Raw genomic sequence first — 26,340 nt, forward strand, 5'->3', positions numbered from 1 at the left:
ACGTCCCCCTTTTTTGCAGCTACGGTAGTACAGCATGCCATCACACTCATTATGGAACAGCTTCGTTACAGGCATCTCTTCACTAACGACATGTATTCCTCATCCATAAGATAGGGGATAAATGTCCAATCACTGATGGCCCAACCACTGGGACCCCCAACAACCAGTGAATAGGACCCCCAGCGTGCGTACTCCACTGCGGCTACAATCACTTCGGTGTGACGGAGGCTGAATGATACACTCTGCTATTCCATGACGGAAGTGAATGAAGCAGCAGTTGAATATGAACACGGCCGCCTTACTCCCATAGTTTTGCGCGGTTGAATCCCCAGCGATCAAACATTTATCTCCCGTCCTACAGCTAGGCCACATTCACATGGCGGTTCCGTCCGAGATAGACAGAACTAACATTCATTTGAATGGGTTCATTCACACAAGTGATTTTTAACTTGGACAAGAATTTGAAAAACCGCTACATGTCCCATGTTCATGCGAGTCTCGAATGGGACATGTAACAGGCGGTGTAATGCAAGCTGCGCCAAAGAATCTCAGGTGGACCTCGCTCTCATCCGTGTGACTACGGCCTTAGCGGGAAAACCCCCTTTAAGTTAGGACCCTCTTCGGTCCCTTCTGATTTCTGTCAGGGTTATCATGAGAGGCTTTAAATCCCCATCCGCATCACCGTGTATATCGTCTCCGCCCCGGAACGGACGCGGTTGTGTAGATGTGCGCACAATGATGGAGCTGGTGATTGGATTCCAAGCATAGAAGCATATGTTGCACCCAAAGGTTACGCTTTTCAGGAGCAGCAATGCACAGACAGGATTCGCGCATCCCACGCATTACTCGCGCAGCCCGCAAACCGTGCATTAAGCAGCTGGCGCTACAAAACCATATTAAGCATAGCAGTCACCGTGTATAAAGATACAGAAGGTAGTGCAATAATCACGTATACAAGAGAGTTGTGCAAAAATACAGAGAATAGGGCGATTTAGGAGTTCAATACTGAAAGCGGGATAACGCTGCCGTACCTTATGTCTTCGAAGAAGGCTTCCAGGTAGTCGCGCTGCTCGGCCAGGGAGAGCTCGACGTCCAGGTAGTTCCCGTTGGTGGATAACTGCAGGGTGCAATCTTCAAGCTAGGAGGAAAAAAAGGAGACGTGGTTAGACGTGCAAACCGTGCCGAGCGCCGCGACCACGTGCGGAAGAGTCGCCTTGCCATAGACGTCTATAACCCGTGCCTCCTGCACTCCCCGCAGGTCACATTACCATATTAATTAGCCCTGTGTGTACGGTCACGGGGTAGAGGCAATGATTCCCAGGGCCCAGTCAGCCATTACAGGCACGGGGGGGGGGGGGGGGGGGGGGGTCAATGCGCTGCGCCGTCATCACTCTTACCAGTCATCGTTGGTGACAGATACCATGGTAGCCAGCCAAGCGATGACAACAGGTTCAGAGCGCACCATTTTTACAGCACAGTCGCCATGTATTTTTCCGCTGTGGTTAATCTGCGGTGAGTCCATCCGCCCGTGAGAACGAGCTTTAACCCCTTGAGTGGCAGGTTTCCTACCACCCTGTCGTGCCCACCAGGGCAGGTTTTTTAAAATGGTCTAATCATTGAATTTCAACTAGTTTTGCAGTTGCGTCTCAAGAGCCATAACTTTTTCATTTTTCCATTGACACGGCCATATAAGGGCTTGTTTTTTGCGGGACAAGTTGTGATTTTTTAAACAGGGGGGAGGAAAAAAAGAAATGGGGAAAAAAGAAAAAAGGGGCCATGTCATTAAGGGGTTAAATAATGTATTAACTGCCTTCTCTGGGTCATTACGACGCACATGGATACCACATGTGTGATTGTATTTTTGATTTTTTACAAAGTAAAGGGAGACAAGTGTTTTTTTAATTTTTTATTTTAATTTTTTTACTTTTTTTTTTTTTTAATTTTTTAAAATTTTTATTTTTTTTTTGTCCCTTTAGGGGACTTCCACAGGGACCCATCAGGACCCCTGATCACATTCCAGGGGTCCGATGGTGACAGCCCTTTACATGCTGCAGTGACAGCCCTTTACATGCTGCAGTCACATAGACTGCAGCATGTAAAGGGTTAACACAGCAGAGATCGGAGGTTTTCTCTGATCTCTGCTGTAAGAGCTGGTACCTAGCTGTCCTCTGACAGCTAACAACCAGCTCTCCCTGCCACAGAGACCATCGGCTTGCTTCTGACAAGCCGATGGTCTCTATGGCAACCTGTAAACAAAGCAGGACATTGCCGATATGCCGGCAATATCTTCTGCTGTTTTTTCAAAGCCCTTGCTTTGTTCTCTGTGTGGGTCTGTGCAGGCAGAGCACACTGTCACAGCTTGTGGCATTGTGCTCTGCAGCTCCCATAGTGATACATAGCCCGGAAATCTTCCGGGCTATGTTGCTATGAGCAGTGGAGCTCGTCACGGAACTTTTCCGGGCGTGCCACTCAAGGGGTTAAGGGTCCGTTCATAAAGTCAGGATTTTATCGTAGGATGTACATCAAAATCCTCATCAAATTCATCCCCATCCCTCCTCCAATGTATGTGAATGGGGGGCAGCTCTCAAGCAAATCAGAGCAGCTGCGGAAAAACAGATTCGGCATGCAGAATGAGAATGTTCATTCCTCTAGCAGATTGAATTAGCCCTAGACTGATTAACCTCTCTGAGCGGGGCGAATCCTTGGCGATCGCAGCGGCCATGTTGTAGAAAAATGTCAAGTTGTCAATGTTCGCCTCATACAAATTAAAGAAAAAAAAATGTAAGAAATGGCCGTCGGGGAGACGGAAAGTCAAACAACAACATTTCCAGAGTCCTTTTCTCTGTCCGCGCTGCCAGATCCTGAGGCATTGCTGGCGCAGTCCACATGTCAGGGAAATTATGTTTACAAGGAATTTTGTTCCATTACGTAATCGCCCCAACGCGGTGAGCAAATACGAGCGAAAGACGGCGAGCGCTTCACGAGGAGAGCAAAGGTGTACAAGATGGCTACCGGCGCACTACAGAGGCCGCAGGTGCCGGGGAAACTAATATTTAGTCACGACTGTCTTCATAATCTACTTGTGAACTACGGTAGTAGGTAGATAAGTGGCCCAAAAAAATGGCCGCCTCACGGCAGTGACATCACTACTTATCACTTTGAAGCGTTTACCATTGGGTGGCCTCATGACTTCAACGACAGGGTCCACTTAATGGTTCACAGCGCTGCGGTGGCTCGTTCACATGGGCGGTTGCACCCTAATCTTATAGCTTCATCTCAATGACGTGAATGTAACTGAGCTGCAGTACTAGGCACAGCCACAATGGTATGTATGGCACCATGTCTGTATAAACAGTCACTTTATTATTTGGATCATGTCCTCGGGCTGCCATTTATTAAATATATCAGGATCAGAGCTTGGCGGTTACAAAGCTTCCCCGCAAAAGGCACAGAGCTTGGCGGTTACAAAGCTTCCCCGCAAAAGGCACAGAGCTTGGCGGTTATAAAGCTTCCCCGCAAAAGGCACAGAGCTTGGCAGCGGTTACAAAGCTTCCCCGCAAAGGGCACAGAGCTTGGCGATTACAAAGCTTCCCCGCAAAGGCACAGAGCTTGGCGGTTACAAAGCTTCCCCGCAAAAGGCACAGAGCTTGGCGGTTACAAAGCTTCCCCGCAAAAGGCACAGAGCTTGGCGGTTACAAAGCTTCCCCGCAAAAGGCACAGAGCTTGGCGGTTACAAAGCTTCCCCGCAAAAGGCACAGAGCTTAGCGGTTACAAAGCTTCCCCGCAAAAGGCACAGAGCTTGGCGGTTACAAAGCTTCCCCGCAAAAGGCACAGAGCTTGGCGGTTACAAAGCTTCCCCGCAAAAGGCACAGAGCTTGGCGGTTACAAAGCTTCCCCGCAAAAGGCACAGAGCTTGGCGGTTACAAAGCTTCCCCGCAAAAGGCACAGAGCTTGGCGGTTACAAAGCTTCCCCGCAAAAGGCACAGAGCTTGGCGGTTACAAAGCTTCCCCGCAAAAGGCACAGAGCTTGGCGGTTACAAAGCTTCCCCGCAAAGGCACAGAGCTTGGCGGTTACAAAGCTTCCCCGCAAAGGCACAGAGCTTGGCGGTTACAAAGCTTCCCCCAGAGGTACAGAGCTTGGCGGTTACAAAGCTTCCCCTAGAGGTACAGAGCTTGGCGGTTACAAAGCTTCCCCCAGAGGTACAGAGCTTGGCGGTTACAAAGCTTCCTGAAAAAACACAGAAATTGGCGGTTGAAAAACTTCCCCCAAAGGCACAGAGCTTGGCGGTTGAAAAACTTCACCCCAAAGGCACAGAGCTTGGTGGTTACAGAGCTTCTCAAAAGGCACAGAGCTTGGCGGTTACAAAGTTTCTCAAAGGCACAGAGCTTGGGGGTTTCACATGGATCCGTGGTGAAACTTAGCAGGTACTTGAAACAACAGAACAGCCTTTTAGTAGAGCCTAGAAGGTAATGTTAACTAGCGGGCACCAGTAGCTATATGGGTCATCTCTCTACAATCACTGGAGCTTAACTCGCAGTGCCCTTTACACACACCTCAGAGCAGCTGAGCAGAAGGACTGGGTCATGCTTCACACATCACTCATTAAATGGTCCTGAAACAGTCTATAAGCACAAACAATACCCAGAACACCTGCAATTATAGGTGTCTCCTCCAACAGGGTGGCCAGCCACAGCCGTCCAGAGAAGGGCTACAGTATATAGGCAGAGGTCAGCAGCCCCACCACACTGCAGACAGGTGCATTACTGCCCCAACACTGCCCCTGCTCCACTAACCAGGACCTGCAGATCTAGTGACATAACTGCAGACCCTGCACAAATAAAGCAGCAATACACTGCAATACGGTACTGCGAGTCATTATCAGCATTAAAGGAACAGGAACTGGGAAAAAAGTGAACACCAAATAGCACATATCCGTACGCAGAGCAACACAGAGCACAACATGCCAGCACCCAGTTCAGACTTAGACCTGGTAAGGGGGTGCATTTCATGGTTGCAGGTGGTTCATCCTAATAACCCCCTAAAATATTAAGGGGATATCCTAAATAGTCCCAAAAATCCCTTTAGAAGGAGTATACTGGAACTTTTTGCACTTTTTCTGTTGATGACCGACAGGTTGATTTCTACCACCACTGTCACTATGGTCAGCATAGGAAGCAGAAACCGCTGACCATAAGCACCGTGGCCCAGGTTGGTACTCCAAGTATAGCTCCCATTGGAGCCAATGTGAGCTGTGCCGCCATCTTTGTTTGCCTAGGACCGGAGGGTCGCTTTAAAGGTTCTGAACCGCTCACCCCAAGACCCTCTTCATCTATTTTAAAGAGGTCCCCAAGTGTCTGAAGTTCCACTAAGTTGGTTGTAGGCATTGGTAGCCGTTGTCCTACAGCCAAATTCTCCCCTCGTACATTTGGCTTTGCGCCATTCTAATTAATGGCCCACCGACCACAAAAATTCAACATGGATGATCGACTTTTCCCTTGAGGTTCCCCCCACCACCGAGAGATTTCCGGCAGGATATGCAGACCATGTCTTACTGATGTAACAGCTTGTAGCACAACCCCGCTATCAGCGCTAACGATTGTTAAACACGTACGGCGGTTTTATTTGGGCCGAGCTTCGCTGGAAGGCAGCTTATTTGTTACATGATGATTTCTTGCGCATTTTCACGGCTCTGGGCGATCTCGCTGTGGATCTTTTCATCACTCCGCACCTTGGCCCGGCATCAGAAAATTGTACAAAACTGCTCAAGCTGAACAAATAGCGATAATTGTTTTATGGCGCTGGAGAGCTGCAGGCACGGATCCGCGGCCAGAGATGGAACGGATTAGGGTAAGGCCGTGTGGACGGGGAACGTCACGGGTTCATCTTAAGATGATCTGTCATTCCTTTTCAGATTAAGAAAGAAATCTTTACAAGAAGCAGGGGAAAAAGACGTCTCCTGGGAGAAGCAGCTGACAGGCGGAGCGGGCTGTATATTAACCCCTTCAATGCCGACTGCACCCAAATTGCTTCAAGGGGACCTCTGTGATCTGCACAGAACTGTCCAGCCCTTGTGAAACTACAAATCCAGGCTTGCTGGGCGTTAACAGTTTCACAACAGCTGGACAGCCTCAGACCACTCTGCTTGCTGTCAGTGAATGGGAACATCCAGGGGCTGAAACCCCCCACCCTACACACACCGTTGTGGTTTGTCATAGTCTGCCAGTGTAGGGGCCCATTGGGAGGGCTGTATATTTGGGCCGGGCGCTGTCCATGTATTCTACGGATCCATTATAGCCATTGAAGCTATTCACATGAACGTGTGATAGAAGATCACCGCATGTCCTGTTCTTACAGCCGAAGATGGCTCATGCAATGTGCAGGGTCTGTGAACATCGGCCAGCACACCGACGGGTGTCAGCGGGCTGTCGGATGCGAGTTGCGCCAATGTTTCTCAGTCGCAATTCGCATATGGGTGTCTGAACACGGCCTGGGCCAGCGATCTGCAATCTGAGGTTCTGCCGTTGTTCCAAAACTACAACTCTCAGCACGCCCGGACCGTCGCAGGCAACGGCTGTAGACAATACTCTGCAGGCTGATAACCTACACCGCTACAGTGGAACAAAACATCAGCTGGGAAGATTCTGTTTAATAGGTTTTAGCAAAACTGACTTATCACCTATCCATTGTATAAGGTGATAAAAGTCTGATTGATAGGGGGGGATTCACTGCTGAGACCATCTCTGATGCTTAGAATGGGGGTGCCATGCCCTCCCCCCCTCCTCTCCTCACCGCACCCACCCGCAGTCATGGGTAGATTGAATAGAATGGTGGTCACCGATGCGGCGCTGCTCCATACAAGCGCTCAACTAAGGTCCCATTAAAGATTGGTGGAGCGACACTGCGCGGCCATCACTCCATATAATCTCCTCAGTGCGGGGGTGCAGCGAGCCCACAGTGAGGGGGACAAGGGACCTCAGTACAGGGGGGATCACTGAGACCCCCAAACAGGTTGTTGTCGTCACTGAGGGCCACAGCAGCATTATGGTTGCCTTCAAAAGGGACGCTTATAAGGGCTCATTCACAGCGGCGTATTTCTCTCGCGTTTATTTTACATGCATGAAAAAAATGGCGCATGTCGTTCTCTGGTGTGTTGGACGAACTGAAATTGCTCATTAGTGTCAATGGGATCGTGTAAATATGCAGCGAATCCATGCACAAAAAAAATGATTCCAATACACAGTAAAAACACAGATTTTTTTGTCTGGGAAGACGCTGCATATTTCACGGACCCCAGCAGCATCCGCCCGTGTGAGTGAGCGCTAAATGTAATTCCTCCCTAGCATGGCTCTGGCGCTCTGTGCACTACGATGGGATTCTTCCCTTCAGCCTCTATAGCTTACTACCATGAAGGGTGCCCGGGTAGGGCTGGCAGAGCTGTGCCACCATATATGGAGCAGAGCGGTGTGGGGGCGCCACAACTCAGAATCCAAGATGGCCCCAGCTCCCTGTGCTGCTGCAGCCCCCTCTGCCGAGCGCTGGCTGCGTCCTCTGAGGAGAGCCGGTCCTGCTTAGGCCAGACCTCGATGCGGGGTGACATATGTGACCCATAGTAGGGATGGGGAATGAAAGTCAATTTCGGTCCATTCTCGTTAAGAAAACGCCCATTCAGTGACAGCAAGCAGAGACTTTAATCATTTTGAGAAACTGAACATAAAATCTAAGTAAATCTGAGTCGCTGGCAGTTCCTCAAAGCCAAGGAGAAAAAGATGGCTGCCGACGATAGAGCGAGAGGAGGCACAGCTTTAGCGATGTCGCACAAATGGCAGCCGCCCAAGTTCTTGAGACGAGAACTTAAAGACGCCTTCACCTCAGAGGAAAAAAGATCCAGATACTGTCTGAAGATCCTCATCTCTATATATAGCGCGGCGGGCGACTCCTGTGACCGCGCCGCCGTATTCACGGAGCACTATAGGCCAGACTACAGGCACATTAACAAACATCTGAAAATCGTGGAATGACCGAGAAAATCCACACAGCGGTGCGGCCCTCACCCGCACTGGGTGGCGCCTTGGCTACGTGCGCCCTAACAAATCACTATGTAGGATGGTTACCAACCACCATTACTCCTACAGCGGCCTTTACATGTTACTAGGCCTCAGGCATAACAGTGTTGCCCATAGCAACCAATCAGAAAGGAGCTTTCATTTTCCCAGAGCAGGTTTGAAAATAAGAGGTGCAATCTCATTGGTTGCTATGGGTAACACTGAAACCTGCAGCACTGGGCTGGTAGGCCGAACTCCTATATAATGACAAGATGGCTGCCCACTGTGCGCAAATGATGCCCTGAGGCAGAAAACAGTGTGAGAAGCAACAAAAGTTGATTTTCTTCCCAAACTGACAGGAATTATGGAATACGAATCGAAAATACATGAAAAATCGACTCCAGGCTGTTAACTATTTCTCTGCCACAGCCTAGAGCGTGGAGGGATAATGCGCTCTGTGAATAGTCACTACACACAGAGCCATGTTTAGTCCTATATACTCCTGTAGCGAACCTACTCCAAGGCCCAACTTTCGTGGGACTGTTCGCAAACTGGACGGGCTTTAGATTTGGGATTCAAATGTATGAACCGTTCGCGGCCGGACAAGAACAACCGCGGCCAAGTTACCACAAGTAGTCACAAGTAATTGGATCACAGGACAAGTTTCGGCGCGGAAACCAGGAAGCGTTATGAACTACCGCGTCCGCGGACTCGGAGGACGTATGAGGACGAGCGGACCAGTTCACATCTGCATGGTGGCGGCGGGGTCGGTCGCCGGACTGACTGACTTATCAGTCCCTTAGACCCAACTGAAGTGCTGATTGTTCTGACAGGATTTGGCGTTCACCTCACACACAAGGAGATTCCAGAACATTCTCACATGTTTAGCATCCAGGCCACCAGCTTCTAAGATGCCGACCCCAAACCGCGCGCTCTCAGGAAATTTAGGACAAATTTCATACCTGAATCTGCACCCTTTTTACATCTTATTGAATGCTATGAAAATTTGCGCCATAGTTCATACATTGCAGATTCTTTTACGCAAAAGGAATTGGCCGCTTAATTCTTGGGACGAAAACTGCGTCAGGTGCATTCACCGGGGCCGATCCACGTGAAAAATCAGCGGCAGAACTCCGAGGCGCAGTCATGAAGTGCTGCTGTGGATTAAATGGTCAGAACCGACAGGGGGGAAAAAAACGTACAAATGAGGGGCATGCTCACACGTTGCAAATACACTGAACCCTCTACGGATGCGTTCACGCATTGCGGAAAAACGCAGCAAACACGTTTACTATCAAAGTGAATGGGATTAAAGCAAGTCCACTTCACATATGGAGCAGAAAACGCTGTGAAATGGTCTGCTGTGACTGTACTATATCTCCAATCCGCGGTTTTGTAGCGCAAATTCTGCTGCGGAATCCCAGCATGTGAACGCATTTTATAGAGGATTTCCGTGCAGGGAAATTCCCATCAGGTGACATATTACACCACCAACAAAGAGGAGGAGGATTTACCAGCAGACGTACCGACTCTACGGATCGGAAATGCACAGCGCGTCCAGTGCGCTACACGGATTTTCCCTTTCAACAAGCGTGAGGAAGGCTGCGGCAAATCACAGGAAAATCTGCTCGTAGCGCGAGGATTCTCAGCGGGACGCACCCTCCGGTCACACGGCAGGATTAGCCACTGAATTCTCCATGTAAATTCCGTCACAAAGATCAACGGCAAAATCACGTCTTTTTGCCCGATTTTTGCCGCAGATCCGAGCGCAGATTTATCCCCGTTAATGGGCAAAATCCACGTGTTTAATTCTGACGCGAAAATATAATCCTTTCCGTGTCAAAAGTGACTTGTCAGTTCTTGACGCGAAAATGAGCAGAACCGCGTCGGAATTTTACACGCAGATTTTGCCCATTAATAGGGATAAATCCGCGTTCGGATCGGCGCCAAAAACAGTGTCAGAAAGATGCCATTTTATTGGAGGAAGTCATGTGAACAAATTCCACCACACGAACACGACAACCACGTGCACGCGCAATAAAACCCATGGCGGATTTTCTCAACGCAGATTTCCATGAGAATCTGCACCAGAAATCCACCGGGTCGCCACGGATTCCGACACCAATTTTGTGCGTTTGAGCTGCGGATCTGAACGCGGTTTTAGCCGAGTCGATGGGCGAAATCCACATATGGATTATCAGATTTCGAGTCAGCGTATGGAAATAACCGCGCCGTACTTTATGAGGCGGATACCCAGCGAGGCCAACGGGACATTTCAGAAGTGGATTTTGTGGGAGGTCTGCCATGTCCTCGGACAGTTTTCCCCGCTGCCACTTTGTACCCTTGTTGGGGTCCGGCAGAAGTCCGATGTCAATGGCCGACAGGAAATGTGATTGAGACTGGGCAGTGGAGACCGCCTGCTTGACGATAAACGAGTCTAGGACTCTGAAAGCAATAGGAGTTACTGCGGGGGCACGGGGGCAAAAATAACGATAATGCGGAGCGGCTTTCCCAAGACTTCTACTCCTAGAGCAGGAGAACGTGCGGTAGGGACGGCGAGGAGGGCGGAGGCCGCAGCTATTCTCAGATCCTCCGGGCCGAGGGACAGAAATAGCACAGCAAGCCACAGAAGATGACGGGGCGGTGGAATACATACGTGTAGGGAACAACCGGGCCGAGATAATGCTGGACGCGGCTCCCGCCACTGGCTGTGCTGCCAGGCACAACGCGATTCGCCTGCAACCCGTTTACAATTTTTTTTAATGAAATTGCAGCTTTGTGCAGATTGCTGTTGCAACTGTTTGTAGTTGCGCCAGACTTGATCTGGCGCAACCAAACCCGGGGCAGTAAGTAAATCCAAGGAATGAACGGCGACAATTCCCGCATCCCGACTGCTGCCCTGTGAATGAGAACAGCAAGTACAACTCTGTGTATATTCGATAAGCCAAGAACACTCCATTACACAAGACAGATGGCATCGTCAGCGGGCCGCGGCGCGATACTCCCCCCTCGCCACCCGCGACTCATAGCAATATGAATTCTAATGAGCGGAAGAAAAAAAAAACAATGTTATTAGAAACGACTCGGCTTTACCCAAACAGTAAACTGGTTCATCCCGTCCACGTGGGCAGATAATACAGGCGCTCCGGGGCAGAACCAACAATGGAGCGTCTCAGCCGCCTGGGAAAGCGCCGCGGCCCGATTACAGTGTGATTAAAGAATCACGGCTCCGTTTCTTAGAGAGCTGGGTGACAACTAATAAGGCCACCACAACCACATAGTTATCAGTGTCACCCAGCTTTCCTGGACGTCAGAATGGCAACTCTGTAGCTACAAAGTTTTACCCTTTAGGGAGTTCAGCCGTAACGACAGGCGGACCGGTAGTCACCCAGACAATAGCCGAACCTAAGAGACTGACATGGCGGCATCCAGGAAGACGGTTAGGGCCGCTCAGCATTCCTCTTCTACATGAGCGGCATCTATCAAATCCTGGAGGACCGCTTTAGCGGCCCCATCATAGTGATTCCCCTCCATGGGGGTCCCATCGAGTGAGGACTAACATCGAGGAAACGATCACTTTGTACTTGGATGTTATATCAGCCACATGGCCGGGATTAAACGGATTAGTGCCGCTATAAGGAGCGTTACCTGCGTGCATCCGATACAGGAGGCCACGGAACGCAGCGTGACGGCTCAGGGCTCATGAGACGCTTAATCCCTCTCAGTACAGTAAGCTATATGCCCCGCGCACACTTACCTGCCAAGCTGGCATGATTGTCTGCCAGGATCTGATCGCTGGAAGTTACAGGCCCAGAAGCCTGAGGCTGCACTACTGCAAGCTGCTCAGTACCCAGTGCAGCGCTGTCACCATCTGCATCAGTATCTACAGCCGGCGCGCCAACAAACATCAGGGAGATTCCAAAGAGCGCAATAGAAAGCGGCACACGTGTGGCGCCCCGGGCCAGGTTGTGAGGCGTATGCCCTATTTATACAGGAGACGACTCAACACAAGGGGATTTGAATCCTCTATAGCAGTGATGGCGAACCTTTTAGAGACCGAGTGCCCAAACTGCAACTCAAAACCCACTTATTTATTGTAAAGTGCCAACACGTCAGGGGGCGGGGCTTATCACCATGTATGATTTTTACCTCCGTCGTTCTTAAAAGGACAAGGCTGTTTCAAAATAGACAGCGTACAGATTTTGACTTCTTTTAGATGCGGAATTGCTGTGGAATTTGCCATGGAAATTTCCGCTGAGGACATTCTACAGCATTTCCACTTTGTGTAAACATATCCCAGCAGTGATATTGACCCCTGCTCCAGAGCGGCCCCAGCAGTAAGGGTGACCCCCGAGAGCAGCCCCAGCGCTAATAGTGACCCCCCCAGAGCGGCTATGGTGGGTATAGTGACCCCGCACAGCAGCCCCAGCAGTAATAATGGCACCACACCGTGGCCCCAGTAGTAATAATGACATCCCACAGTGGCCCCAGAAGTAATAGTGACATCCCACAGTGGCCCCAGTAGTAATAGTGACATCCCACAGTGGCCCCAGTAGTAATAGTGACATCCCACAGCAGCCCCCAGAAGTAATAGTGACATCCCACAGTGGCCCCAGTGGTAATAGTGACCCCCACAGTGGCCCCCAGTAGTAATAGTGAAACTTCACAGCGTCCCCAGTAGTAATAGTAACATCCCACAGTAGCCAGTAGTAATAGTGACATCCCACAGTGGCCCCCAGTAATAATAGCGGCATCCCAAAGTGGCCCCTGTAGCAATAGCGCCCCCCCCCCCTCTGAGACCCAAATTCCCCCCCCCCCCCCCCCCCCCCCAGCTCCTCTGCTTGGCGCTGTTTCTGCCACTGATCCCAGGAGCACATTGTGACGTGCTTCCGGACACCTCCTCCCCTCCCCTGCCCATGCGGAACCAAGTAGGAGACGTCGGAGGAGGGGGGAGGAGGATCCCAGCTGCACACTGACATTACAGTGTGCGCCGGGATCAGCGCTTCTAGCAGCACTGCTGAGTGAATACCAGCAGGGGAGCGGCGGCACCCCTGCCAGTATTTACTAATGTGGTGAGCGGCCGACGGCGGCAAGTGCCAGCTGGGAAGCCTCTGAGTGCCGCCTCTGGCACGCGTGCCATAGGTTCGCCACCACTGCTATATAGTATATATATGACCCACTTCTGCACAATCCTAAAAACGCACAAACACCAGAGCTCCAACCCCATAAGCGCACACAGACCGGGGACTCAACACCTCAAATGCACACAGCCACCAGACCACCACAACGCGACCGCCTCCAAGCGCCCGCGGGCCCCAGGCGCGACTTCCTCCAAGCGCCCGCGGGCCCCAGGCGCGACCTCCTCCAAGCGCCCGCGGGCCCCAGGCGTGACCTCCTCAAGGCAGAGACCAAAAATTGCATCTTCTAAATTCATAAAAAACAGAGACATGACCCCCTAAGTGCACAGAGACCCTAGACCGCACCCCCCAGGAACCCAGACTGACCCCCCAAATACTCAGAGACCCCAGACCTCTGAAACACAGACCCTATACCAGACTCCCCCAACAATAGACGACCTAAATAAAGACCTCAAACCAGATCCCTCAAGAAAAAGAGACCTTGGACCCCTAAAGAATGCAGCCATATAGACCCCAGACCAGACCCCGCCAGCCATACATGCTGCAGTGTGCAGCTTGTGGATATTTCTATCCGCTGATTCAGTAGTAACAGGCCATTGGAAGACCACCCGAATCTGCAGGAGCCGGCCGGGCTTTAAATTACCTTGCGCTCTGATTTGCTCTTGGGAAGCTCCTCCCTCTTTGTACATAATACCCACTGGGCTCTGATTGGTGGCAGAGGAAACCGCACTTCCTATACATGAACCCCTCCAACAATATGGCTTCCAGGGCAGAGCTCGCGCACCTCCATGTGGCAGCAATAAATTCTTTACTGCGCGCTTCAGGAACGCACGGCACGTAGCGCTGCATTATTACTGTGACAAACCTGATAAACGCGAACAATAGACACAAGACACTCAAATTAATAATTAACAGTCAGAGGGAGGCTGCGACACAAGAGGAAGGAACCGGAACTTCTTAAAGGGACTCTGTTATTTGCTCAGCCTAATCCTACAATTACAGCATCTGGTCTGCCGCCCCTTTAAAACCCTCTTCACACTCAACTAGGCCAGACAAGAGGAATTACAGAGCACGCGACTGAACCTTTAATGCGAATCCACCTGACGGATATGACACGTAATAATCAGTCTGATGTGTAACCCTCGGGCTGCCGCGATTCACTGCGAGTAATGCGATAATCTCTGAATAGTAACACGCTGCTCCGCGGCGCCGATCACAGACAGGTTATGTCGGAGGCATGTATCCGGAAGAGTTCCCGACCCCGGAGGTACCCCACCGCACAGGCGTACAGCGGGATATAGAGCTTATTGGCACACTGCAAATAATGTAGGCTACCGTCATGGGGGCCATTTTTGCGTCCATGGATGCGTCTGGAGTCAACGCCAAACGGAGGCTCTAAAAATGACCGGAAGAGACGAACGCTTAAAAATGCGATCAGTACTGATCGACGACTGCGCACATTGTATCCAAGCCTGACGCCATATACACTAGGACACACGTATTAAAGAAGGCTCCATTCATAGAAGAACCCGAAAGCGTACAGAGGGGTGCAGCAGACGCGGAGTACGGTTTTCTTTTTTTAAAATGGGACCCTATGGGTGATGAATGCCACTATACACAATATGTTCTATTAGTGATACATCTGGTGACCGGGCAGCCACAGCAGTGTGACAATGTTGTGGGGGCTTCCTAGGACCCCCTTGTGTGTGTGGCCGAGCATTATCCTGCTGGAAGCTGCCATGAGAGGAACACGTGGCTGCAGGATGTCCTGAACATATTGCTGAGCTGTCATTGTCCCTCGTACCACTACTAGGGGGACCGACAGTCGTATGCGATGGCCCCCCAGACCATTACACCAGGTGGGGGGTGGGCATGAGACCAAGTGTCCTTCAGCCAAGCACCTGGAAATGGATCTGACAGTCACAGGGGTTTAACGATGGCGCCCCCTGTCTCTGCATGGTGGACAACGGTGCTTGGCAAACGATTAGATGATCTCTACTGGTGGTCTGTAGGGGGCGTCCTGTGCCCGGTCACCTTGTGTGCCACGATCCACTGGTTCCAACACCTCCTAACAGTCTGGTCAGACGCGCCTCTCTATTGGTGCCTGTAGAGGGCGTCCTGAGCCAGGTCACCTTATGTGCCACCATCCACTGGTCCCAACACCCCATAACAGCCTGGTCAGATGCTCCTCTCTACTGGTGGTCTGTAGGGGGCGTCCTGAGCCCAGTCACCATGTGTGCCCCCATCCACTGGTCCCAACACCTCCTAACAGTCTGGTCAGATGCTCCTCTCTACCGGTGGTCTGTAGGGGGGGTCCTGAGCCCGGTCACCTTGTGTGCCCCCATCCACTGGTCCCAACACCCCATAACAGCCTGTTCAGATGATCCTCTCTACTAGTAGTCTGTAGGGGGCGCCCTGAGCCCAGTCACCTTGTGTCTCCTCACACATGCACTGGTCCCAACACCACCCAACAGTCTGGTCAGACGCTCCTGTCTACTGGCGGTCTGTAGGGGGCGTCCTGAGCCTGGTCGCCTTATGTGTCCTCACACATCCACTGGTCCCAACACCTCCTAACAGTCTGGTCAGATGGTCCTCTCTATTGGTGGTCTGTAGGGGGCGTCCTGAGCCCGGTCACCTTGTGTGCCCTCACTCATCCAGCGGTCCCAGCACCTCCTTACAGTCTTGTCAGATGCTCCTCTCTACTGGTGGTCTGTAGGGGGCGTCCTGAGCCCGGTCACCTTGTGTGCCCCCATCCACTGGTCCCAACACCTCCTAACAGTCTGGTCAGACGCTCCTCTCTACTGGTGGTCTATAGGGGGCGTCCTGAGACTGGTCACCTTGTGTGCCCCCATCCACTGGTCCCAACACCTCCTTACAGTCTTGTCAGATGCTCCTCTCTACTGGTGGTCTGTAGTGGTCCTGAGCCCGGTCACCTTGTGTGCCCCCATCCACTGGTCCCAACACCTCCTAGCAGTCTGGTCAGATGCTCCTCTCTACTGGTGGTCTGTAGGGGGCGTCCTGAGCCCGGTCACCTTGTGTGCTCCCATCCACTGGTCCCAACACCTCATAGGCTGGGTTCACATGGGGTGGATTTGCCACCGAAATTTCAACCGAAATTTTGCTGCAGCAAATCTGCCTGTGGCCACTAATTCCGGGATTAGCCAGCCATGTGGGCAAGATTTGTCAAAAATCTCGTACACAGGGGACGGCAAATCCGTTGCAGTTCTGAAGCCTCTTATAGGCCAAGGGAGGAACCACTTCTAGGGCCTCCGGTGACCGTTCATCTGATCACCACAAGTCTCATCATTCACAGATCTTACAGAGGGCGGCCTGAGGAGGATCACATCACATCAGGTCTTTATTGCCACAATGGCCTTTGACACGCTGCTACAGAGCGACTCTAATCATTTACAGATCTGCAGGACGGGGTCTGCAGCGCAACGACAACTTCTTCTGGGGGCCGGAGTGTTTTCGACAAAGAGTGTATGTAACATAAAACCGGATTTGGGGTGCGTTCACACCTTGTGGAAATGCTACAGATTTGATGCAGAATTTCTGCAGTAGATCCCAGCAAATCCGTGGCCTCGAGCTGCGGAAGCAGGGGGATTAATTCTGCCTAAAAAGCTGCGGATTTACGCAGCTTTAAGGTTGCAGAACGCGTCCGCGCATGAAGAGGAACTCTGCCGTTCTGGACTCCAGGAAAGCTGGACGAGTCAGAAATTCTCACAAGATTCAGACTCGCTGGATTAGGGGGTGGGTGGGGGAGATGTTATTTTTTTAGCGCTGTAGATCCATCGTCTTCCCATCAGGATCGCGCCAAGATTTCTTGCTACGATTTCCCAATCCTATCAGCGTGCCAGGGACCCCGGCCTCAAAACCCAGGATCTGCGCAAAAAGTGCTCTGCGTGCCAGACAGCAACTAAAGATGGGAAAAAACCCATAACCCAGAACAGATGTGGCTGCCCAGAGCGAGCGGCGCTGAAAACACGCCGATGACTAATCTGGGGAAGATGAGGCAGCGGGGTCCTGCTCCGGCGGGGGGAGGGCGCACTGACCAAAACAACAACAGCGCGCTCCTGAGAGACGGCGGAGGGAAATCAGGGAACGGCGGCATCTTACAGGAGTCTTCAAGTTCTTTAACTTCCTAATACACGTCTTGTTTCCACTTATCATTTTCCAGCTCTTGCTTGCTGTCAGTGAATAGGGACATTCTTGTAAACATCACAGCTGAGGTCTTGTTCCAGTTTTATGCAGTCTATCCGCTCTACATAGTCACATTTGTGTAGGGCCATCCAAACCACCAGTTTCCTTCTGGCCGCACGGTTTTAGGCCCAATCTCACAGATCAGGTCGGTTTAGCGGTTGGTACGTTATAATTAGCTGCGGTCCGCACACGCTCAGAAGTAGCAGTGACATCTCACATCCTCTCCTGCTATAATCCATCCATGACCCTAATCAGATGGCCAGCCGCCGCCGGCGAGATTAAAGAGGAAGTCCACCCTACTCACCGCAGGTACACCGTAGGCCCGCCCGTGCTGCACTTCTGACGTTTCCACCTTTGGGTTGTTACAGTTCTTCCTCTATAAACGGCCAACGTCACAGGACTGACAACGCCGCGGCGGCAACATCAAGCCTCGGAAAAGTGAAACAGCCGGTGCGATCGCATGATGCAGGGACCCCACTAATCAGCTCACTGCCGGATCTGCCGTCGGATCCATACACAGCGGTCAGACCATCGCTGATCATAAAGATGGGGGATAATGTTATAACTTGGCACAACCCCTTTAAGCCTTGTGATGCCGCCGTCCTGAGCGGAGGGGATCCCCGTACAGACCGGGATCCTTTATCCAGCCCCCCACAATGCCTACATAAGGGGGCTCATTCCTAAATTCACTGACGCCAATGCATCAGAATAACAACAAACGGTTACAGAGCGCAAGAGCCACAGCAGCAGCTGCCACAGACAAAGGTCGGAGGGGGGAACCAAACACGACCCCTGACCTGTCCTCGCTGGGGTCATCGTGGGTTACGCAGCGTCAGCCATCATAACCGTTAAGAATGGAAAACCTGCAGCGACTGCCTGTAATTAGTCTCAGAGCCGACCGTCCCGCTACCCGTCCCCACGGGGGTCTTAGACTGCAGTGATGCACATACGACCCGCGGTCTCCATACCGTAAGGCTCCGCTCACATCTGCAATGCTTTGTTAGGAGCCTGTCAGATTTAGCCAAAAATGCCAGAAACCCAACGGACCCCCTAATAGCCAGTAGGGACCCTCGATGGCTGATAGCGTCCGTCCCGCGATAATGTTTCCCCGGCTGATATTCCTATGGTGGAATAGTAAATCCGTAGATTACAGCGCCAAAGCGAACAAACCTCCACCTGTGAACAATGGCGCCAATAAGTGCGATTCTACACGGCGATAGTAAAATGCGCCAATGGTTTCTGGAGGCGGGCATTAGGTATTCGGAAGCCGCGCGGTCCCGCTTTGTAACATGAACCAGATCCATATAGATCTCGCCTGCTTGTTGATGGTTTCCAGGTAACAGAAAAGGTATTGATCTAAGAAGATAAGCAAGATAGAAGACAAAGATGGCGGATGGCCAGGGAGGCGGAGTCACAGCGTCCCCCGCAGCGCGGTCCAGCCTGATCTGCCCAGGGTCGTATTTAATACGAATTATTTTATCGCGTGAGCTCGGTGCGCTGCGAGACGCTCGTCTTATTCTTTGGGCTATAATCACCCGTTATTTTCTATAGGAGTAGAATTCATTTTTTTTGCGCTCGCATACAGACGCCATTTTTACTTTCCCTGTAGAAATAACATGCGCGAAAATAAAATAATTTTTAAAAAAACGCATATTCAGCACGTTGCAGTCACGCATATTTGCAAGTCCTATATTGGCTCGAGTTACTCAAACCAATATCTCGCACCCAAGTGAATACGGCTTCAGGCTGCGCTCACAAGGACTGGTTTCCAGCGGACATCCCGCTGCAGATTGGCCGCGGAATGCCTGCCTCCAAAGGCGCACCATTTGGCGCGGGTTTTGAAGTGAGTTTCAGTGTGAATTCCCGTGTGGAATATACCCCCTCATTGAGACGGGGCGAGTCCTGCAGCAGAGCAGCGATATAATTGATATGTCGCGGATATCAATTCTGAGCTGCACGGGTTTTGCGCGGATTATTTCCGCAGCATGTGGTTGTGATTTTCAAAATCTCGTCCTCTTTGCTGCTACTGTAAACGCAGCCGGATTTCCGTATGGACGGACCGCACAAAAAGCCTGCAGCAATTCCGCTCTGTGTGACCGCGGCCGTACGGCTCGCTCACACACGTGTAATTGGCGGAGTCTTTTGGCTGTTTTTGCTGCTTTTTGTGCATGTAAATACACCGCGTATCGATCCGCACATTGTACGAAAAACTACACGTCTGAACGAATCCACTTAAATCAGCGGCTTCGATTCATTATGCATTACGGAATATTCTGCACAAAAAAAAATAATAAACTCGCGCTAACGAACCCCAAGGGTGCATTTACGTAACTGGGAACAAAACACGGAGTTCCGTGCGATAGCGAGACACACAGAACCGCGGCTTGTAATAACCCGTTATTTGTTTAATATGCGCCAGCGATTTTTTTTTCTTGCACTGATTGCGCAAGATCCAAAAACATATATTAAAAAAAAAAAATTATCGCAGCATGTCCTATTTTCGTGCGCGACTTGCGCCGGAGCGGGACTTGCAACGTGCGGTCTCACGTCGCACATGCAAGGTTGGTATTTACACTGGACAACTATCACTCGAGAGAGCGAATTCAAACAGGCGTTCTGCGCAGACGCGGCCGCCAACAGCGCCGAGCGGTAATTCGCTCACCAGTTGCTGGTCGTTACGTTTCAGCTCACGTTAAAAACAGCGACTGTTTAATCAAAAGCCGCCCGGCGTGAAGTCACTGAATGACCTGCAAACGCTATATCAACGAACAACCAATAAACAATCAGCGTGGAAGCAAACTCACAACCGCCGTTCGTACGCTTCAACGACATTCCCGAACTGTAGTTGATCCGTGTAAAGAAATCTTAATTCATGAACAAAATGCCAGAACTGCAGTGAAGACCGACACAAGCAGGGACCCCCGTAGACGACACGCAATCCTCTCTGAACTCTCAATGACCGTCAGGAAGTGACCCGCGATTTGTCTGCCGGCTACTACAGACGGCCGCGATTAGCATTCCTGGGAGATTAAGGGCGCCATTAAACGTGAGCGACTCAAGGGGAAAGGTGAACAATGGAGGCCCGCGACAAAGAAAACCGTACAACACATGGAGGAAAGTAGAGAAGCGAGACCTCTGCTTGCATTCAGTGAAAGGAAACATTCCCGGTAAGAGGTTACATTCACAGCGGACGGAGATTCTTCAGCACAGATTCCATGTCTGAATACATGGCAGAAATCTGCGACTACGGGCGCCGTCACACGAACGTAAATACACAACATACAACACGCGTGTAACGGGCAGCGAGCGGAGCCCAATGAATTCAATAGCCGATTTTTTCACGCAAATTTGCTGCATATTACGCCCCAATATCGCCCGGTGAAAACCGCGGTATTCGCTGCGCATTTACCACAAAACCAATAGGATTGTGTGCGCGTTTTTACGTAAGAAAACCCGCTGCATGTTTACATGTATTTTTTTTCTGCTGCGTATTTCGGCAGGGATCCGCGAGCAGCTTTAGCGCTTGTGAATTGGCGGAATTTGGCGGAATTTCTGACCGATTTCGCACTGATCTGCGGTAAGAAGTGACGTCACTTTACGGATGTCAAGTCCATGTTGTGACCACAGCGCCGCAGGTTCCCGTTCGAATGAATGAGGCACTGATTTGCGTGGATTTTGGCGCAGGATCTATCCCAATCCGCCATGTGAACACAGCGATACTCACAGCTGGGAATCTGCTACAATTGTATTCGGTCCAGACTGATACATTGTGACAAACTAGCAGGACTGGAGAGCGATGTGATTGGCCAGACTAGATACAGACCTGCAATGGCTAATTGGCAATGGTTTCACGTAGAGGCGTGCGACCTGGATGACGATGACGACCGTGGCGCTTGGGGGGGGGGGGGGGCGGTGAGAAGTTTAGATTAATTGGCAGTAAACTGGTCTCTGCATGGGGGCGATCACGCGTGAGACGCGTCCAGGACGAGAGGCCAGGAACAAGGGGACAACAAGCCTAGGCCAGTCTTAAAGGGGTTTTCTAACCCAGAAATGTGCCTTTAAGGGACTCCTAGCATCTAATGTACCGGGGTCAGTACAGACTGATGACATCACATGACTGGGCAGCCATCGCTGACATGTTGCCCTTTGTAACCCAATATCGCTATTGGCTGCAGCGGTCACATGATGCTGGACAACAAGCCATCATGACCAAGTCGTTATTTAAGGAGTCACTGCACTTAAAGGGGCGTTCACAAGGGGTGGGTTTTATACGGATTCTGGTACGTACACCAAACCCGCTCCGGGCGGACGCACTATGGAATCCTCAGCGACATTCGAGAAGTTGGGGGTCCCGATGCCGAGATTCCCGCTGATGGCTGAAATGAAGGGGCTGCAGCCGCCACCTTGGCTGCCCTCATTGCTGACGGTAGAAGTCTATGAGAGTCTAGGCATCCGTCGTCAGCTGACAATCAGCAGCTGTGGGGTACAGCGCTCCGGTGACCGCAGCAGCCCCTACATTTTAGCAAACAGTGGGGGTCTCAGCACCCAGACCCCCACGGAGCAAAACTTCAGACGCGTCGCTCTAATACACCCAAAGTGTTTTTACATGCAGTTACTCTTGAAAGTTTTGCAACTTCTTAAAAAAAAAACTTTACAATTCATCATAAATGTTCAAGATCTCTGCTTGCTGTCAGTGAATGTCAGTCTAACTTATAAGGCTGGAAACTCACCCTGGTCGTTTACGGTAAAATACTGCGATTTCGAACGCAGCGCTTTGTGCACGTATGTGTCAGAGCAGCCCAAGGGCTCGCAGGAGCGCACGTGTCCCGCGTATGACGCGAACATTTTTCACGCGTGTAAATACACGTGTGCGCACAGATGTGCGAATGTTAAACCCCCATAGCCTTGCCCAATAGTATTCACTGGGCTTTTAGCGGCGCGTTACACGCCCGTGTGAGCCCTGACAGCTGAGGGGGTGCTACAATGTAGATGCAGCACACGGACAGCGCTATTACACAAGCGCTTACGTTTTCCCGCCAAGCGCAGTTGCAGCCCAGCAATAGAAATCCGCCGGCGCTCGCGTAATGGCATCCGAACATATACGCCGAGGTTCGCTGTTCTAGCCTGCACCGACTCGTGACGTCACCGGATGGCCCCCTAGTCGTCCGGCGCAGGAACCGCTGTGGCTCCATCACGTTTTGCGCCGCTTTCCACTGACATGACGCACTGGCTTTGATCATGTGTGAAGTGAGTAACACGCGTTACGAAATCACCGAGTTGTGATGTGGCAAACAAAAACCACACGAACCGCTGCGCATCTAGGAAGAAGCAGAAGGCATCATCAGACGGACGCTGACCACATCCCACCAGGGCCGGCAGCGAAACACCGGCTTAAAGCCACCCACCCGGCTTGGGACGGAATTCTGTGGCCGGACCGGAGGGGGAGGGGCGGTATATATAATCTACCGTCCGTCCCATCTGTCGGTTTTGAGTCCCATTTTCAGCCGTCCAAGACGCAAATCTTCAGACTACCGATGCGCTAGTCCGATACTGCTCACATGACCGGCACTGGCCAATCAGAGAGCAGTGCACATAACTGGTGGATCAGTTGGACGGCAGGTGATGCCACCTGCTGCTGTCACTTTAAGACCACAATTACGCGGGCGCGTTTGATACCAGTCCGAGAAACTCCCACCGATATCGCGTTCTTAAAGCCGCGATTTTCACGTTTCAATAGTAAAGAATTTTAATCACATTGCCTTTGCGTGAAACGCGCGTCCATATGAATGCAGCGCAATTTTTAACTCGTCCGTAGGAAATAATGGGCGAGTTTTTTGCAATGCGCGTTAAAAAAAAAAAAAGAAAGGAGACGCTGCAGTTTTGCCGACTTGCCGCGGCGCACACGTGAAGAGACCCATTTAACATAATTGGTTGTATTTGTGTCTGACAAGAACGGCCGTGTGAATAAGCCTCAACGGCGGCCAATTGGCAGTGCAAACATTACTTGCTGTAGTAACGCCATGACGCCTCATTTGCATATTACCCAGAGGAGCGTGAATGGCCTCATGAGGCTCCTCACTCGCTGCTCTCCCCAAGGAGAAAAGATCATGAAAACCGGAACGCTGGATTAATGGAAATTCCGGACGATCGGACGTTGAGATGCAAGACACCAGTTCTGCGGGCCTAGGGTGGACCAACCTCCAAAAATATTCCCATTCCGCCCGACAACTACGGGCCTCATCCGCCGCACACCAAACAACCTGGAAAAACATGGCCGCTTACTTCCAGCAACAGACTGAAAAAAACGGACTGAAATCAGACAGAACAACACAAAAACGGATGTTACTCATCTGATGAGACTGCGATCTGTCTTTATCACCTGTAACCATGTTACCAATAAAAGTGCGCAAAACCTTTAATTCCACCATTAGACCCGTCTATTCTGACGGAAGCAGCGAATCTGCGACTCTGAGCGCCAGACCCCATAGAGGGTCAGCGGATCCGCAACCTGCACCTCTCCCCGTGTGATGGAAGCCCCTCCCACCATCCCTGCCGGCGGCTGATATCACCAATCATCGCCAGAAAGAATGCGTGGGGGGGGGGGGGGGGGGCAGGAAGAATCGCTGAAAACACGTCCAATCTTCAAGGAGGTCGGATACACAATAACCCAAGAGGGGAACAAACGGCAAAAAGGAGTCGCAGAGCAGGATGTTCCACAGTCACAATAGGAAGTGACCCCCGCAGAGCCGATCCCGGCAACAAGGAGCCGCGAGCGCCAGAAGACGTCATAGAAAAGGCGCAACCCCACAATGCATCTCTGCAGCCAAATGTCTCCGACTTAAGGGGTCCTGCAGCTACCAGACAGCCCCCCTCAATGGGTTTTCCCTGTAGTCAAATAATAAAGCGAACTATCTTTCCCTACAGCCGGGATCCAGCACTGCAGTGCCACTCAGGTGACTGATGATGTCACAGGTAATCAGATACAGCTGCAGCGCCGCTCTGGTGACTGATGATGTCACAGGTAATCAGATACAGCTGCAGCGCCGCTCTGGTGACTGATGATGTCACAGGTAATCAGATACAGCTGCAGCGCCGCTCTGGTGACTGATGATGTCACAGGTAATCAGATACAGCTGCAGCGCCGCTCTGGTGACTGATGATGTCACAGGTAATCAGATACAGCTGCAGCGCCGCTCTGGTGACTGATGATGTCACAGGTAATCAGATACAGCTGCAGCGCCGCTCTGGTGACTGATGATGTCATAGGTAATCAGATGACCACTGCAGCGCCGCTCAGGTGACTGATGTCACAGGTAATCAGAGGACCACTGCAGCGCCACTCAGGTGACTGATGATGTCACAGGTAATCAGATACCGCTGCAGCGCCGCTCTGGTGACTGATGATGTCACAGGTAATCAGAGGACCCCTGCAGCGCCACTCAGGTGACTGATGATGTCACAGGTAATCAGATGACCACTGCAGCGCCGCTCTGGTGACTGATGATGTCACAGGTAATCAGATACAGCTGCAGCGTCCCTCAGGTGACTGATGATGTCACAGGTAATCAGATACCGCTGCAGCGCCGCTTTGGTGACTGATGATGTCACAGGTAATCAGATACCGCTGCAGCGCCGCTCAGGTGACTGATGATGTCACAGGTAATCAGAGGACCACTGCAGCGCCGCTCTGGTGACTGATGATGTCACAGGTAATCAGATACCGCTGCAGCGCCGCTCTGGTGACTGATGATGTCACAGGTAATCAGAGGACCCCTGCAGCGCCACTCAGGTGACTGATGATGTCACAGGTAATCAGATGACCACTGCAGCGCCGCTCTGGTGACTGATGATGTCACAGGTAATCAGATACAGCTGCAGCGTCCCTCAGGTGACTGATGATGTCACAGGTAATCAGATACCGCTGCAGCGCCGCTCTGGTGACTGATGATGTCACAGGTAATCAGATACCGCTGCAGCGCCGCTCTGGTGACTGATGATGTCACAGGTAATCAGAGGACCACTGCAGCGCCGCTCTGGTGACTGATGATGTCACAGGTAATCAGAGGACCACTGCAGCGCCGCTCTGGTGACTGATGATGTCACAGGTAATCAGATACCGCTGCAGCGCCGCTCTGGTGACTGATGATGTCACAGGTAATCAGATACCGCTGCAGCGCCGCTTTGGTGACTGATGATGTCACAGGTAATCAGATACCGCTGCAGCGCCGCTCTGGTGACTGATGATGTCACAGGTAATCAGATACCGCTGCAGCGCCGCTCTGGTGACTGATGATGTCACAGGTAATCAGATACCGCTGCAGCGCCGCTCTGGTGACTGATGATGTCACAGGTAATCAGATACCGCTGCAGCGCCGCTCTGGTGACTGATGATGTCACAGGTAATCAGATACCGCTGCAGCGCCGCTCTGGTGACTGATGATGTCACAGGTAATCAGATACCGCTGCAGCGCCGCTCTGGTGACTGATGATGTCACAGGTAATCAGATACCGCTGCAGCGCCGCTCTGGTGACTGATGATGTCACAGGTAATCAGATACCGCTGCAGCGCCGCTCTGGTGACTGATGATGTCACAGGTAATCAGATGACCACTGCAGCGCCGCTCTGGTGACTGATGATGTCACAGGTAATCAGATACCGCTGCAGCGCCGCTCTGGTGACTGATGATGTCACAGATAATCAGAGGACCACTGCAGCGTCCCTCAGGTGACTGATGATGTCACAGGTAATCAGATGACGGCTGCAGCGCCGCTCTGGTGACTGATGATGTCACAGGTAATCAGAGGACCCCTGCAGCGTCCCTCAGGTGACTGATGATGTCACAGGTAATCAGATGACGGCTGCAGCGCCGCTCTGGTGACTGATGATGTCACAGGTAATCAGATACCGCTGCAGCGCCGCTCTGGTGACTGATGATGTCACAGGTAATCAGAGGAC

The 26,340-nt window shown here is 51.5% G+C and overlaps 1 protein-coding gene across 3 annotated transcripts in view; it reads right to left on the minus strand.

The window, feature by feature from the left end:
* The window catches only part of FHOD1 (formin homology 2 domain containing 1), a 131,746-nt gene that overhangs the window by 91,564 nt on the left and 13,842 nt on the right, over positions 1 to 26,340 (minus strand). For all 3 annotated transcript variants that reach the window (XM_066583139.1, XM_066583137.1, XM_066583138.1), the window contains exon 2: positions 1,032 to 1,138. In XM_066583139.1, coding sequence (XP_066439236.1) covers positions 1,032 to 1,138 — 107 coding nt within the window. The remainder of the gene's footprint in view (positions 1 to 1,031; positions 1,139 to 26,340) is intronic.

This window comes from Eleutherodactylus coqui, chromosome 11 (genome assembly GCF_035609145.1).
Source record: "Eleutherodactylus coqui strain aEleCoq1 chromosome 11, aEleCoq1.hap1, whole genome shotgun sequence".
NCBI lineage: Eukaryota > Metazoa > Chordata > Amphibia > Anura > Eleutherodactylidae > Eleutherodactylus > Eleutherodactylus coqui.